Source organism: Macaca thibetana, chromosome 12 (assembly GCF_024542745.1).
Source record: "Macaca thibetana thibetana isolate TM-01 chromosome 12, ASM2454274v1, whole genome shotgun sequence".
Lineage (NCBI taxonomy): Eukaryota > Metazoa > Chordata > Mammalia > Primates > Cercopithecidae > Macaca > Macaca thibetana.
Window position 1 is genome coordinate 73,392,539 of NC_065589.1, and position 17,475 is coordinate 73,410,013.

The window sequence follows — 17,475 nt, forward strand, 5'->3', positions numbered from 1 at the left end:
TGAAATGACATATTATCAGATGAGAATTTAGCATATTAGGATGTTATAACGAAGTTTATCTTTTTCTTGAAAAATAACTTTCTTCTTATTAAGATGGTAAGATGATAAGATGCTTATTGTTTCTTCAACCCTTCCATATTTAGTATAGAATTCCACATAGACTGACTCTCAATTATGAATTTTATGTTCTAAATTAGATATTATACACTAGCCCAGGCATGATTTATGTCTGCAGAGTAGGGTTTTTTTTTTTTTTTTTTTGCATGCTTTTAAAAAATTTTCTATATTTTATTTTTGTGTTTTTATTTATTTTTATTTTTGTTTTTGTTTTTTTTGAGATGTAGTCTCACCCTGTCACCCAGGGTGCAATACAGTGGCATGATCTCGGCTCACTTCAACCTCTGCCTCCCAGGTTCAAGCAGTTTTCCTGTCAGCCTCCCAAGTAGCTGAGATTACAGGCATGAGGCACCACGCCTGGCTAATTTTTGTATTTTTAGTAGAGACGAGGTTTCATCATGTTGGCCAGGCTTGTGTTGAACTCCTAACCTCAAGTGATCCACCTGCCTCGGTCTCCCAAAGTGCTGGGATTACAAGCATGAACGATTGCACCTGGCCTATGTTTTTATTTTTTAAAAAAATATTTCAGTAGCTTTTGGGGTACAAGTGGTTTTTTATTACATGGATTAATTGTATAGCGGTGAATTCTGAGATTTTAAGTGCACCCATCACCTGAGTATTGTATTTTGTACCTAATGTGTTGTTTTTTTTATCCCTAGCTCACCTACCAACTTCCCTTTTCTGGTCTCTAACGTCCATTATATCACTCTGTATGCCTTTGCGTACTCATAGCTTAGATCCCACTTATAAGTGAAAGTATACAGTTTTTTATTTTCCCCTCCTGTGTTACTTCACTTAGAATAATGGCTTTCAGCTCCACCCAAGTTGCTGAAAAGACATTATTTTGTTCTTTTCAATGGCTGATGAAAAGTGTATTAAATATACACCATGATATCCATGGTATATATTTACCACATTTTCTTTATCCACCTATTAGTCAATGGGCATTTAGGTTGGTTAACATCTTTGCAATTGTGAATTGTGCTTCTGTAAACGTACATTGCACAGTGTATTTTTTTTTTTTTGAGACGGAGTCTTGCTCTGTTGCTCAGGCTGGAGTGCAGTGGCGCTATCTCGGTTCACTGCAAGCTCCATCTCCCGGGTTCACGCCATTCTCCTGCCTCAGCCTCCCGAGTAGCTGGGACTGCAGGCGCCTGCCACCTCGCCCAGCTAGTTTTTTGTATTTTTTTCGTAGAGATGGGGTTTCACCATGTTAGCCAGGATGGTCTTGATCTTCTGACCTCGTGATCCGCCCACCTCGGCCGCCCAAAGTGCAGGGATTACAGGCTTGAGCCACCGCGCCCGGCCGCACAGTGTTTTTTAAAAAATTAAATTATTCAATACCGATGAATACTTTTAGGTATGTTAACAGATAAATAAAAGCAGGAGTGGGAGCATCAAAGAAGATTTCATTTTCCTTGTTTTGTTGCTTTTATGAAAAGACTTGAAGCACATATGATAATGTTAAAGTTTATTAAATTCTGAGTAAGGAGAGCCTTTATGTATCACTGTGGTTTAAAATTATATCAAAAGTGTTTGAGTTATTGACTAACATTTAAAAGTTGGGAGTTGTTATATAAAAATCATAGATACTTCATGTTTCAGAATTACCTTCTTCCACTTCAGTGCAGATAATCTCAAGTGGATATTAGAAGGAATGTACTCTATTTGAACTAATAATTTACATAAATGCTTATGTAAAGAGGTCCTGAAACAGCTCAAGGAACCCAGAGTTTTCATGTACTGGAATAATGTCTGTTGTGTTTTTTTAACTTATTGAAATATAATCTACATAAAATATACATATGCCTTCCTCATTACCCTGTCCTCACCTCCAAGATTAACTATCTCTATTTGTAACTACATGGATTGGTTTTGCCTTTATACTTTATATAAATTGAATAATTCAGTATGATTTCCTTTCTTTTTTTTTTTTGAGACAGGGTCTCATTTGTTTTCCCAGACTGGAGTTGGAGTACAGTGGCATGATCTTGGTGCACTGCAACCTCCACCTGCTGGACTCAAGTGACCCTCTTGCCTCAGCCTCGTGAGTAGCTGGGACTACAGTCACGTGCTACCACACCCAGCTACTTTTTGTATTTTTAGTAGAGATGGGGTTTTGCTATGTTGCCCAGGCTGGTCCTGAACTCCTGCGCTCAAGTAATCTGCCTGCCTTGGCCTCCCGAAGTGCTGGGGTTACAGGCGTGAGCCACTGCGCCTAGTCAGTGTGATTTCTTTTGTGTCAGGCTTCTTTTGCTCAATACTACGTTTATGAGATTTGTGTATACTTTTGTCATATAGTATTCTCTTGTAAGAGTATAACAAAATTTATTTATTTATTCTATTGTTGATGGATATTCGATTTATTTCCAGTTTCGTTATTATCAACAGTACTGTTTATGAACAAATTCATGTTTTGTTTTGTTTTTTTGTTGTTGAGACGGAGTCTTGCTCTGTCGCCCAGGCTGGAGTGCAGTGGCCGGATCTCAGCTCACTGCAAGTTCCGCTTCCTGGGTTTACGCCATTCTCCTGCCTCAGCCTCCCAAGTAGCTGGGACTACAGGTGCCCGCCACCTCGCCCGGCTAGTTTTTTTTTTTTTTGTATTTTTTTAGTAGAGACGGGTTTCACTGTGTTAGCCAGGATGGTCTTGATCTCCTGACCTCGTGATTGGCCCGTCTCGGCCTCCCAAAGTGCTGGGATTACAGGCTTGAGCCACCGCGCCCGGCCTCATGTATACTTTTTAGTGAACATACATATTCATTTCTCTGTGCCAGCGAGTATAATCATTGGTTCATGGAGTATGCATGTCCTCATCTTCAGTAGATGCTACTGAACATTTTCTAAAGGGGTTATACCAGTCCCTACTCCCACTAACATAATGTACACATTCCTGGTGCTCCAAATCCTTGCCAACACTTGATTTTTTTTTTTTACTTTTTTTCCCCTATAACCCAGGACAGTGCTCATACTTTTTAATTTTAGCTGTTCTGGTGGGTATGTTGTGGTATTATGAATAAATATACACAAATATCTAAGCTTTGGAAATTGAGGAAGTATCACAAGAAAAACAAGTGGAGGTTGGAGAAATTTATCTGTTGGGGGTTTATTTGTAGAAAAGTATCTCAAGATTGGTAGCTCCACAATGATGCAGCTTTTTGAAGGCTTTCATTTCTTAATATAAACTAGTGTATTAATTTTTTGTGGTTATAAGAATGAAATATGCAGTACTAAGTGCCCGCTTGTGTCAGGCACTGGACCAAATATTATATAAAAATCATTTTGAAAATTTTGGAAAACAGAAAATAGTATATTTGAGAGACTGAGGCAGGAGGATCATTTGAGGCCAGGAATTCAAGACCAGCATGTTCAACATAGCAAGCCCCCGTCTCTACAAAAAACTAAAATATTAGCAGGGTGTAATAGTTCATGCCTGTAGTCCTAGCTACTCAGCAGGAGGCTCACTTGAGCCCAGGACCTCAAGGTTACAGTGAACTATGGTCATGCCACAGCACTCCAGCCTGGGCTATAGAGTGAGACCTTGTCTCTAAAAAAGAAAAGAAAAGAAAAGAAAAGAAAAGAAAAAAATATAAAGAAGAAAATAAAAATTATTCATAAACTCATTCATCCACTGTCAACAATTTGGTTTATTTCCTTGTTGTATACTACATATATGTATTGTTTTTCCTAGTTTACCATACAATTTTGTTTGTTTGTTTTTGGCCATTTTACCTTATAAGCATCTACATCATTAAGAATGTTTTGTAAATCTTTTATAATGGCTGGTTAATACCCATCATTTGACTGTACCATAATTCACTTATTACTATTCCCCCTCATTATTTAGATTGTTTTCACATTTTAGCCATATAAAAACTATGATAAGGCATGGTGGGGTGCACCTGTATCTCAGTTACACCCAGCTATGTTTGGGAAACTGAGGCAGAAGGATCACTTGAGCCCAAGAGTTGGAGATCAGCCTGGGAAACATTGTAAGACTCCCTCTAAAAGAAAAAAAAGATGAATAACAACACATATATTTTACCTGGATTTTATATTAGTTTATTGGGTTAGTTTCCCAGACAGGAATTGACCATGTCAAATGATATAATTAAAATACTTTTAAAGTTTTCAAAGCCATACTGCTAAATTGCTTTCCAGGAAGTTACACCAACTTTTTAAGTTTACTAATAGTGAACGAGAGTGCCTGTATCAGTACACCCTTGCTAACACTGAATATTAATATTACAATTATTTTAGTATGCTAATTTAAATATTTTAAATGGCCAGGCATAGTGGCTCATGCTTGTAATTCCAGCACTTTGGGAGGCTGAGCTGGGAGGATTGTTTGAGCCCAGGAGTTCAAGACCAGCCTGGGCAATAAAGCAAGACCCTGTCTCAACAAAAAAGAACAAAAAATTAGCTGGGTGTGGCGGCATGTGCCTATATTCCCAGTGTGTAGGGAAGCTGAGGCAGGAGTAGTACTTGAGCCCAAGAGGTCAAGGCTGCAATGAGCTATATTGTGTCACTAGCCCTCTAGCCTGGGCACCAGAGTGAGACCCTTTCTCCAAAAAAAAGTTAATTAATTTAAAAAATATTTTAAAGGTAACTCAATTTATGTATTTATTTATTTTTTTGAGACAGAGTCTCACTCTGTTGCCCAGGCTGGAGTACAGTGGAGCTATCTCAGCTCACTGCAAGCTCCGCCTCCCGGGTTCACGCCATTCTCCTGCCTCAGCCTCCTGAGTAGCTGGGACTACACGCGCCCACCACTACACCCAGCTAATTTTTTTTTTGTATTTTTAGTAGAGATGGGGCTTCACCATATTAGCCAGGGTGGTCTCGATCTCCTGACCTCGTGATCCGCCCGCCTCGGCCTCCCAAAGTGCTGCAATTACAGGCGTGAGCCACTGTGCCCGGCCTCAGTTTTGTTTTAGATTGTATTATTCCTTCCACTACTTCTATACCTAAAGTTTTTTTTTTTTTTTTTTGAGACAAAGTCTTGCTCTGTCGCCGAGGCTGGAGTGCAGTGGCGTGATTTTGGTTCACTGCAACCTCCTCCTCCTGGGTTCAAGTGATTCTCATGCCTTAGCCTCCCCAGTAGCTAGGATTACAGGCATGTGCCACCACACCCGGCTAATTTTTTGTATTTTCACTAGAGATGGGGTTTCATTATGTTAGCCAGACTGGTCTCGAACTTCTGAGCTCAAGCTATGCCCGCCTTGGCCTCCCAAATTGCTGGAATTAAAGGTGTGAGCTACCATGCCTGGCCCCCAGTTTTTTAATTTGTTTTTTTAAGCAATTATTGTCCTGGTGGTGCAACTCATGCCATGGGGATCTGGGAAAGAAGTAGAAAATGGGGTCAACTATGTCCTATTTCTTTTGTTTGTTTATTCGTTTGTTTTAAATGTTGGACTATGTGTCAGAAACAAAAAAGGAACCAGTTTTATCAGGTGATCACAGTATGCCAGGGCCTTACAGGTCATATCAGAAATTGAACTCAAGTTCTTTCTTCAGCAACAGCACTGGAAACATTGTTCTGACATGGACCTTTTGTTTCCCTGGGACTGTGGTTTTATTTTTGAATAAAAAAGTTTGGCCTGTGCTTCAGAACAGAACAGGTCTTCCTGTTTTATTCCTTTATTCCTTCCACTATTTCTATACCTAAAGATTTTTTTTTTCTTTTTTTTTTTCTTTTGAGATGGAGGGCATCAGGAAGTCTTAGGCTTTCCTGAATAATCCTTTATGGACCTATCATTGAATTTATCTGACTATTTTTTTTTTTTTTAAGATGGAGTCTTCTTCTGTTGCCCAGGCTGGAGTGCAGTGGCATGATCTCGGCTCACTGCAACCTCCACCTCCCTGGCTCAAGGGATTCCCCTGCCTCAGTCTCCCGAGTAGCTGGGATTACAGGTGCACGTCACTATGCCTGGCTAATTTTTTTGTATTTTTAATAGAGATGGCATTTCACCATGTTGGCCAGACTGGTCTCGAACTCCTGACCTTAGGCAATCCGCCCTCCTCGGCCTCCCAAAATGCTGAGATTACAGGCATGAGCCACCATGCCTGGCCTATCTAACTCTTCTTAAATTAACTTGTATTATGCCCACCTGTGATGTTACATATATTGGCTTTCGTCCTAGTTACTAGTTCATAACTTCTATAGCTCTTGCTATAGTCTTTTGTTACCATGTTGGGTGTGTTAGGGCTCTGGAAACAGAATATCTCTCCTGCCCTAAAGCAGGACTCTAATCTCCCTCCACCTTTCTGATCATGGGTCTTAAAGACACTCCCCTGAGAGATCCCACCCAACACCCTATGTGAAGAAATGCTGACATCATGAAGCTCATACAAACCCAAGAAGAGTGGGTTTGGACTGCTTCCGGATAGCTGAACACGTGGAGGTTCCTGGAGGGTGGCATGGTCAGGGAGGGCATGGAAGCTCTGCACCTCTTCCCACATACCTCACTCTACTGTCCCTTCATCTGCATTCTTTATAATATCTTTTATAATAAATCTGTAAACATAAGCAACTGTTTCCCTGAGTTCTGTGAACCACTTCAGCAAATTAAACCCAAAGAGGAAGTCGTGAGAACCCCAACTTGAAGCCAGTTGCTCAGAAGTTCTGGAGGCCTACTTTTGCAACTGGAGTCTGGGGTTTTTGTGGGAGAGGTCAGTTTTAGAGACCAAGTTCCCAACCTGTGGGATCTGACACTGTCTCCAGGTAGATAGTGTCAGAACTGAATTGGACACCCAGCTGGTGTCCACTGCTTGGAAGAACCCCCACACATTTGGTCACAGAAGTCTTCTGTGTTGATGATTGTTGTGGCTTCAGATTAGAGGAAAAACACAGTTTGAAAGAGGTTTTTTTGAATCATCATTTTATCTATTAATTGTAGTACTCATTATATATATTCATAGTTTAATACAGATATATTTTGGTTTTGTGGCTGATGTATTAATTTTATTCTTTTCATTTTTTATTTTGCAGTTATTTGAAAATTAGTTTCAAACCAACTGAGGTGTCCTTTCTGGTGTATGCTATTTCCCTGCTCCCTTCTCCTCACTTGGACGAAGTGGGGATATCCCGAATTGAAGCCGTTTTACCACAGTGTGACCTAAATAACCTGAGTAGTTTTGCTACATCTGTTTTAAGATGGATTCAGTGTGATCACATGTATTTGGATAGTATTACTGGGAAACAACTGAAACTACTTCAAAAATTAGATCACTATGGTCGTCAGAGACTACAACACAGCAACAGTTTGGATCTGTTATGGGAGGAACTTAAATATGTCAGAGGAAACACGTTTCCTGAGTCACTTCTTGAAGAAACGATTGCTACTTTACAGCATTTCGTGGATGAAATTAATTACATAAATGTTGTGGAGATTGCATCTTTTATTTCTAATACTGATTACCTCAGTACTTTGCTACTTGATAGGATAGCCTCAGTGGCTGTTCAGCAGATTGAAAAGGTGAAATTTAAATGTTACACATTAATTTTATAGAGTTGTCAACTTCTGCAAGCATAATTTTTACCATAGGCATTTTGAGAACTTGGATTGGAATCTGAGGTTTAAAAATTAAATAAATTCTGGGTCAGATATGGTAGCTCAAGCCTGTAATTGCAGTGGTTGGGAGGCTGAGATGAGAGGATTGGTTGAGCCCAGGAATTATGGCTCAGTGAGCTGTGATTGCACCACTGCACACCACCCTGGGTGACAGAGTGAGACCCTGTCTGTTAAAAAAAACAGAGAAAACTCTGGTTTCTGTTTCAGCGATTTGTTGTTCCTGTCCTTGAAGTCACTTTCTTCTTCCAGCATTGCAGATTTGGAAAGAATCAGCAATCATTTGGTTCATTACAGTATTAAGATTAGGAATCAATTATTTGAGGAAACTCATATTGGGACAGCAGAGTATGAATGATTTTTGGTTTTACTTTTTCTTATTTCTATAATCATGTGTTATCATTTTTACCATTTAAAAGCAGTTATATTCAAAAGTATGAGATAAGCTTAAAAACTGAGAAAATTGTAAGGTATCCATTGGCAACAGTATTCTTAAATTGTCATTGCATCTTCTTGCAGATTTATTTCTGGGACTTACTTGTAAAATGCCACTTTATGGATTATATGAGAAGCAGCTCACTTATAAAATCACTATCATAAATATATCAGAGCAAGGCCTTTATTTAAAAGACAGTGTTTCTCACAACCGAAAATAAAAAGTTAACTTGCTTAGTATAATGCCTGGAAGTCATTAAGTATTGGATGAATGAGTGAAAAATGAAATAAAAAAGCAAATGAAAGAAAAATGAATGCTAATGATTGTAATTTAAGAAACTTCTCTACATTATGATTATTCTATAAAATGTACTGATTATCATGGAAATTGCTGATACTGTTTCCTATTCAATTTAGTGACTAATGAATTCTGAAACCGAATTTATTTATTTATTTTAAATTTAAATAAAGACAGGGTCTTACTATGTTGCTCTGACTAATCTCAAACTCCTGGCCTCAAGCAGTCCTCCCACCTCAGCCATCCAAAGTGTTGAGATGACAGGCATGAGCCACCACTCCCAGCCAGAATAGAATTTTACACCTAACAAAATAAATTTGTAGATTGTCTGATTTACTTCTTTTTTGTTACATTAACACTTTTGGAGTTATTAATTGTGGGTGGGGTTAAATAAATTATAGCAGGATGGAAAAATTAATAAGCAGAGTGATACATTTATTATTTAACTGTAGTGATGATAGGAAAAGATTTCTCCTAAAAAATAATTAGGTTAAAATTTTGTCTTATTTTCCTAAAGTTTAAACTATAAATTTTTTTTCTTTTTATACAGATCCATCCTTTTACAATCCTTGCTATTATTCTTCCATTCAGCACTTTGAACTATGATCCACCTCAAAGGGATGAATTTTTTGGAACTTGCGTGCAACATCTTAATTCTTATTTAGGTAGGTATATTGTTTGGTAATACACTGAGTGAATAAGTCAGAGGTTACCTGTTGCTGCTGAGCTAGGAGATGTCCCTCATTTAAAGGGTAACCATAATAGCCATGAATTCTCTACTTAAAGGTTTTTTGTTTGTTTGTTTGTTTTTGAGACAGAGTCTTGCTCTGTCACCCAGGCTGGAGTGCAGTGGCACAATCTTGCCTCACTGCAACCTGTCTCCTGGGTTCAAGTGATTCTCCTGCCTCAGTCACCCCAGTAGCTTGGACTATAAGCATGCGCCACCACACCTGGCTAATTTTTTGCATTTTTAGTACAGACAGGGTTTCACCATGTTGGCCAGGGTGGCCTGGAACTCCTGACCTCAGGTGATCCACCTGCCAAGGCCTCCCAAAATGTTGGGATTACAGGTGTGAGCCACTGCTCCTGGCCCTAAAAAAACTTTGTATCCATTTTAATTAAGAAAAATGTCAAACTTGTATAAATAATTAAACAAAGAACACATACATACTCACTGTATAGATTCAATAATGTTAACATTTTATTGTATTTGCTTATCTGTTTCTCTGACTCTCTTATTTTTTTCTGAGCTATTTCAAAGTTGTAGGCATTGTGACCCTCCACCCCTAATTACTTTAGCATACATCTCCTAAGAATAATGACATTCTTCTATACCACCGCAATACTGTTGACACAGTAAGAAACTTAATCATAATTCCCTAATAACTAATACACAGTTCATGTTTCAGTCTCCCTAAGTGTTCCCAAAATACATTTTAGAGTAGTTGTTTTGGACCCAGTATTCAATCATTGTGTTTGGTTGTTATCTCTTCAGTCTCTTATAGTCTATAATTTTGTTTCCCTTTTTTCTTTTCTTGGCATTGACTTGGTTTTTTGTTTTTTTCTTAATTTTTTGCTATCCAGGTTTTCAAATATACAGAAAAATTGAACAATATAACAAACATCTGTATAATAAGTTGTAGACCCACAATTGTGATTGAATATTAACATTTGCCACATTTGCTCTGTGTATATGCACAAGTGTGTATGTGTATGATGAACCTTCCAATTGTCAGCTCTATGTACTTCGGGTTATAAGGACATTCTCCTATGTAACTACAATACTGGTATCATTACTATTACTAAAGAAAATGAACAAGTACCATCTACTACCTAGTCTGTAATCAAATTTTCCCAATAGTCACCAAATTATCTTGTATAACTTTTTTCTTTTTTTTTTTTGAGACGAAGTCTTGCTCTGTCGCCCGGGCTGGAGTGCAGTGGCCAGATCTCAGCTCACTGCAAGCTCCGCCTCCCGGGGTCAGGCCATTCTCCTGCCTCAGCCTCCCGAGTAGCTGGGACTACAGGCACCCGCCACCTCGCCCAGCTAGTTTTTTGTATTTTTTAGTAGAGACGGGGTTTCACGGTGTTAGCCAGGATGGTCTCGATCTCCTGACCTCGTGATCCGCCCGTCTCGGCCTCCCAAAGTGCTGGGATTACAGGCTTGAGCCACTGCGCCCGGCCAGCTTTTTTCTTTTTTTGAGACAAGAGTTTTGCTTTTGTTACCCAGGCTGGAGTGTAATGGCGCGATCTCGGCTCACTGCAACTTCCGCCTCCTGGGTTCAAGCGATTCTCCTGCCACAGCCTCCCGAGTAGCTGGGATTACAGGCATGCTCCACCACACCTGGCGAATTTTGTATTTTTAGTAGAGACGGGGTTTCTCCATGTTGGTCAGGCTGGTCTGGAACTCCCGACTTCAGGTGATCCACCCACCTCAGCCTCCCAAAGTGCTGGGATTATAGACGTGAGCCACAGTGCCTGACTATAACTATTTTTTTTTTAAACAACCAATATTGAGTAGTTATGTATTTTCCTCCATCTTTTTTGCTTGATATTTATTTTTATAAAATGACTGGCCATTTATTATAAATTGTGCCACATTCTGGATTTGTCTGATTGTTTTCCTTTAACTTGCTTCCCCATCTCCTGCATTTGTAGTAAACTAGAAGTTAGGTATAGATGCTTGGTTAGGTTCAGATTAAACATTTACAGCAAAAATAACTTGTATGTGGTGCTGTGTACCTTATATTTAGATCACATCTGGAGGCACATAATGTCTGATTGTTTCTGTCTATTTAGATTTTTTTTTTGAGACGGAGTTTTGCCAGATTGTTTTTTAAAAGTAAAAAAAAAAATGTTTCTTAAGAATCTTAATAGATGTTTGTCAACTGTTTGAAGGGTTGCTGCTCTTATGCTGATTATTTTGCATCTCTTAAAAAGGTATTTAAAGAAATTATCTTTTAAATTTAGAGATGGGGTCTTGCTACATTGCCCAGGCTGATATCAAACTCCTGGGCTCAAGTAGTCCTCCCACTTTGGCCTCCCAAGTGCTGGGATTACAGGCATGAGCCACCACACCTGGCCAGAAAAGTCTTTTGATAATAGTTCAGTACTAGAGAAAAGTAGAATAGAAATAGTCCTTCCTGCTGTTAGCCTTAGCAGAAGCAATATGTGAAGATAGCAGAGACAGGAAATTACTTTTTCTTTTTCCTTTTCATTTTTATTTTGGGTCTGAGTTGTGTTTGGAACAGTTTGACCTTCAAGGAGTAGAGCTTTATGAGACTTTTCTTCTCAGACTCACACTATGTACTTGTCAGTATGATATAGAAGTTTTAGAGGAGAAATGCTCAGTAGCCATTCCTTTTCACTCAACACTTTCCATGTACTTACTGTCAGGTATTCTTCTAGGCACTGGAGATACAGGAGAGAGTAAAAACAGATAAACTACCATCATGGAGTTTACTTTCTGGTAGGGGGAGATTGACGTAAACAATAAACAAGCCTCTAAGGTCAGATGGTGATAAGTACCTTCAAGAACATTAGAGCAGGGTAAGTGTATAGGCTGGAGCATCATGCTAAGTGTGAGATGGAGTAAATTTTGGATAAGGGATTCAGGGACTGCCTCTCTGAGATGTCATTTAACCATGGATTAAATGAAGTGAGGGAGTGATCCATGTCAGTAGATAGGGAAGAGAGTCCCAGGGTGAAAGAAAGGGAAGTGGAAAGGGCCCTCAGGTGAGAGCATGTTTGGTTTTTTCCAGGAACAGTGAATTCAATGTGGCAGGAGTGGATGAGAGAGACCAAGTTGGTAGGAGATAAGGTTGGAGAGACAGCCAGAGACTGGTTTCCTCAGATCTTTTTGCTCTGCCTGGAGAGTAAAAATTACCCAGTTATCTACCAAGCAACAGATACTGAGAGCTTCCATATCCAGCATAACATGTTAGGCTCTACACTAGGGATTTATATAGACCTTTAGACCTCTGGTGAAGGTGGTGTGAAACAAGTATGAATATATTAATTGTGTCTGCATCATGCTAATGGACTTTGCTACATTTTTGTGGGATCTGTGGGCCAGATAGCATCTAACCATGTCTGATACTACTGTGTCACAGCCTACAACATGAGGCTGGGATATGCATATGTATATGTATATGTATATGTATATGTATATGTGTATATGAATGTGTTTCATGTGTGGTGTACATTTATACCCCTTTTTAGTAACACAACTATATGTAGAAAGATGAGCCTTTAAATTGAGAGAGTATATTCTCCTGGTTGTTTAGTCATGTGTCAACAGCCAGAAGGAAATAAAAGTACATCTCTTCCCATATTCTCCAAATAGTCTTAGAAATTAGAAATTTTTGTTGCTAAAGAGTATAAGGGAAGAAAGATTGAGAAGTATAGCTTTGAGTTTTAAAAACTTAATCAGAGAAAGTTTTAAAAATTCCTAGGGAACTTTATAAGTAAAATTTTAAATAGCTAATAGAGTAATACTTTTCATTGTATTGAGTAATGACAAATTTTGACAGATTAGTTTTGCTGGTGGAGATCATCACTGTTATGACCTGGTCTTGCTTTATTAAATAAACTCAGTAAAAAATTGAAAAGGAAAGATTTAATATTGTCTATTCTGTCCTTAGTAAGAATATTGATAACAGTCAGGCATTTTAGGTGGCCTTTTCCCTCACGTTAGAAATGTCTCTTGGATGAGGCAAATTAGGTAAATAGTTGAAGCCTTATACTGTGGGACATCTGCCATGCTGCTGGGTGACAACTAAAGGAGGAGGTGCTAGGCAAGACCTAAGCCTCAAACATGTGTACACTCTGCTTGGAGATCTGAGATCCCCAGAGAGCAGCATGGTATAATAATCCAGGCTCCAGAGCTGGACATTCTGGGTTAAATCCTACTCTCTGCTTGCCAACTCTGTGATCTTGAGCAAGTCATTTAACCTCACTGTGCTTCCTAATGCTTCTTTATAAAGCAGAGATAATTGTTTCTACTGATATAACATATAAATGAGTTGGTATATCTAAAGTGTTTAGAATGGTATGTAACATATTCTGAACACTATTGTATTATTATCGCCAATACCGGGATCACTTCTTTTTACATGCAGCACTGTCCTTTTGTTTTGGATTCTTTTTCCAAGGCTATTTTTAAAACTTCTTACTAAAGTGTAATAACAAATGTTCATATAACTTTAGTATAATAGTATGAGTTTATTCAAATTGAATCACCCAGGGAATCAGTACTGAGGTTAAGACACAGAGTATTATCACAGTACCCTTCTCCTCTTATCCCCTTTTCCTACTTGGACCCCACCCAAAGGTAACCACTTAACCATTATCCTGTCTTGTAACAGTATAGATTAGTTTTATCAAAGCTGTGTATCATTTTCTTTTTAAAACCTAGCTTTGCCTGAATAAATTATAAATTTATATATAAGTGAGGCAGCTATACCTTTAAAAAAATCTTAATTTTCTTTTAGGTATATTGGATCCTCTTATGTTAGTGTATCTTGGTTTCTCTTTGGCCACACTTCAATATTTTCCAGAAGATCTGCTAAAGTCAATTTTTAACATCGAATTCTTATCTAGATTGGATTCTCAACTTGAAAGTATGTATCTACGTTTTAATTTATTTGTCTGTTGTACTTTATATCCAAATCTCGGGTCTACCTATACTGAAGAATTTTAATATTAATAACTTTTTTCTGTTTCTAATAGTATTCATGCTTATTGTAGAAATTTGGAAAACACAGGAATAAAATAGAAAATAAAAAATTACCCATCTTACTAACAAGTAAAACTACCACTTTTAATGTTTTGGAGTATTTCTTTTCTGTCTTTCTCCTTCTCTTGTGTGAATGTTTATATATTTGTGTTTTTTTGTTTTGTTTTGAGACAGGGTCTCACTCTGTTGCCCAGGCTGGAGTGCAGTGGTGCAGTTATAGCTCACTGAAGCCTTGGACTCCAGGATCAAGTGATCCTCCCACCTCAGCCTTCCAAGTAGCTGGGACCACAGGCGTGTGTCACCATGCCCAGCTAATTTTTTTTTTTTCTAATAGCTGGGATCTCACTCTATTGCCCAGGCTGGTGTCAAACTCTTGAGCTCAAGTGATTCTCCCTCCTTGGCCTCCCAGATGTGTGAACCCCCACACCCAGCCTGTATTTAATTTTAATTTGTTAAATTTTTTATTTTTATATTTTGAGACAGAGTTTTGCTATGTTGCCCAGGCTGGTCTCTAGCTCCTGGCCTCAAGCAATCCTCTTGCCTTGGCCTCCCAAAGTGTTGGGATTACAGGCATGAGCCACTGTACCCAGCCCCTGTATTCTTACTTTCTTTTTCTTTTCTTTTTTTTTTTTGAGATGGAGTCTTGCTCTGTTTCTCAGGCTGGAGTGCAGTGGCTCAAACTTAGCTCACGGCAACCTCCGCCTTCCCATTTCAAGTGATTGATTCTCCTGCTTCAGCCTCTCGAGTAGCTGGGATTATAAGTAGGTGCCACCATGCCCGGCTAATTTTTCTATTTGCAGTAGAGACGAGGTTTCACCATGTTGGCCAGGTTGGTGTTGAACTCCTGACCTCAAGTGATCTGTCCACCTCGGCCTTACAAAGTGGTAGGATTACAGGTATGAGCCCCCATGCCTGGCCCCTATATGAATTTTAAAACAAAATTTGGATTACTTATATGTTCACTTTTGTATGCTGCCTTTTTCCATCTAACTATATTTTGAGCAATTTTCCATGTTATTAAATATTTTTATATCTTTTTTTATTGGCTACATAATGTCCCATTATATGGATATAATAAAATTTGTCATCTTATAGATTGTTTCTAATTCCTCATCATTGTAAGTAATGAATTGTTATACATGAATCATTGTTTCCTTAGGATAAAATCCTAAGTATGGAATATTAGGTGAATGAAAATTCTTGGGAGTATTTTTTTTTTTTTTTTTTGAGACGGAGTTTTGCGCTTGTTGCCCAGGCTGGAGTGCAATGGCATGATCTTGGCTACCCGAAACCTCCACCTTCTGGATTCAAGCAATTCTCCTGCCTTGGCCTCCCGAGTAGCTGGGATTACAGGCAGGCGCCACCATGCCCGGCTAATTTTGTAGTTTTAGTAGAGATGGGGTTTCTCCATGTTGGTCAGGCTGGTCTTGAACTCCTGACCTCAGGTGATCCACCCACCTCAGCCTCTCAAAGTGTTGGGATTACAGGCGTGAGCCACCGCGCCGTGCCAGGAGTATTTTTTAAATGTACTTTTAACATTCATGATTAATGAGAACAGTGTAGGAGTTGGTCCTAATCATGTCACTGAATGTAATAATTTAAAAATATGAAGCATACATTTGTAAATTAGAAATGTAAACAGTTCTAAATACTGTTAGAATAAAAGCATCTAGTAATAGTGGGGATAAATGAATGTGAAAAAAAATGGGTTGTCTTTCCTAGGTTTCAGCTCTCAAAATTCATTAGTATTTTATTAATTTCAGTTTTATCTTCATCTCTAAGTGCAAGAGTCCAGTTTCATCTTATGGAGTTAAATAGATCAATCTGCTTGGAATGCCCTGAGTTTCAGATTCCATGGTTTCATGATCGCTTCTGTCAACAATATAATAAAGGTTTGAGTTTTCTTTTAGTCAGATAGCAAAGTTTAATTCTAAAGTAAATTATTGTGTAGTACATTGTTAATCTTGTTATACTGAAACATGACACGAGCCTTCCCAAGAGTGCCATGACCTGTTTAATATTTTATATGTGATATTGTAGATGGAACATTATAAGAATTTCTTAATATTTGGGACATAACCCTCTTTCAGTTGAGAGCAAAGAACTTTTATTGAATTTAGTGTCATTACATAAGATATTACATTGAAGCTCTTATTGGAAATATTAATCTTTGTTTTTCAATTTGTAGAATTGGAATGATTTTCATTAAAAAACTGATTAAGGCCGGGTGCGGTGGCTCACGCCTGTAATCCCAGCACTTTGGGAGGCTGAAAGGCTGGCAGATCACCTGAGGTCAGGAGTTTGAGACCAGCCTGACCAACAACATGGAGAAACCCCGTCTCTACTAAAAATACAAAATTAGCCGGGCGTGGGGGTGCACACTTGTAATCCCAGCTACTCAGGAGGCTGAGGCAGGAGAATTGCTTGAACTGGGGAGACAGAGGTTGCAGTGAGCCGAGATCGTGCCATTGCATTCCACCCTGGGCAACAAGTGCGAAAACTCCATCTCAAAAAAAAAAAAAAAAAAAAAAAAAGATTAAGTAGACTAATTCTTTGTATTTTATAAAGGTATTGGCGTCATGAATGGAGCACAACAGCAGATTTATAAAATGTTAGCAGAGGTACTAGGAGGAATCAATTGTGTAAAAGCCTCGGTTCTTACGCCTTATTACCACACAGTAGGTAAGTTATTGGTAGGTTATTAGTTACTTTCAGAAAATCAAACTAATATGAATAGAATCATCAGTTGGAATTTTTAAAAGTTTTTTGATTTTTTTTCAAGTTGTTATTATTATTAAAATTTCCAAACAGGTAGAAAGAACAATAGAATAAATCCTCAAGTTTGCATGGCTCAGTGTTGATAACCAGGAGCATTTTCTGTTCTTTAGAAAATAAAATAAAATTAAGGTCAGTCCTCCACCAATTCTAAGTAAAACCCAGATTCAGATTCACTGAATGTTTCTGTATCTTCAAAAGATTCTGTCCTCTCCATTCGGTGTGTGAAAATAAGGGAAATGACTCTTTAATCTCTATTTCATTGTTTTAAGTTCATCTGAAAAACTAAGTTGGATTATCAGCCTGGATGAAGATTTCCAAAGATACTGTGCTTGATGTTAACCTGATTAATCTTGTTTCTCAACTGTTCTAGTTGTGAAATGCATTCTAATTGAATTGTGGATTACATAAAGCTAGTGGACTAGCTTATGTTGATGGCAATATAAAATTTTCAAAGATATTGCTATATTCAAATGGTGATCTTAAATGAAAAAGATAAAATTTTAAGATAATTAACATAAACTTTCTAAATTTAGGTTTAGAAA

At 38.2% G+C, this 17,475-nt stretch overlaps 1 protein-coding gene across 10 annotated transcripts in view; it reads left to right on the forward strand.

Annotated features, from left to right (window-relative positions):
• Window positions 1–17,475, forward strand: part of FASTKD1 (FAST kinase domains 1) — a 52,581-nt gene that overhangs the window by 26,506 nt on the left and 8,600 nt on the right. For 7 of the 10 annotated variants that reach the window (XM_050750450.1, XM_050750446.1, XM_050750447.1 and 4 more), the window contains 5 exons: window positions 7,106–7,592; window positions 8,969–9,083; window positions 13,911–14,039; window positions 15,919–16,047; window positions 16,724–16,837. In XM_050750450.1, the coding sequence (XP_050606407.1) occupies window positions 7,106–7,592; window positions 8,969–9,083; window positions 13,911–14,039; window positions 15,919–16,047; window positions 16,724–16,837 (974 nt within the window). The remainder of the gene's footprint in view (window positions 1–7,105; window positions 7,593–8,968; window positions 9,084–13,910; window positions 14,040–15,918; window positions 16,048–16,723; window positions 16,838–17,475) is intronic. The other 3 variants (XM_050750453.1, XM_050750455.1, XM_050750452.1) reach the window with 2 other exon arrangements.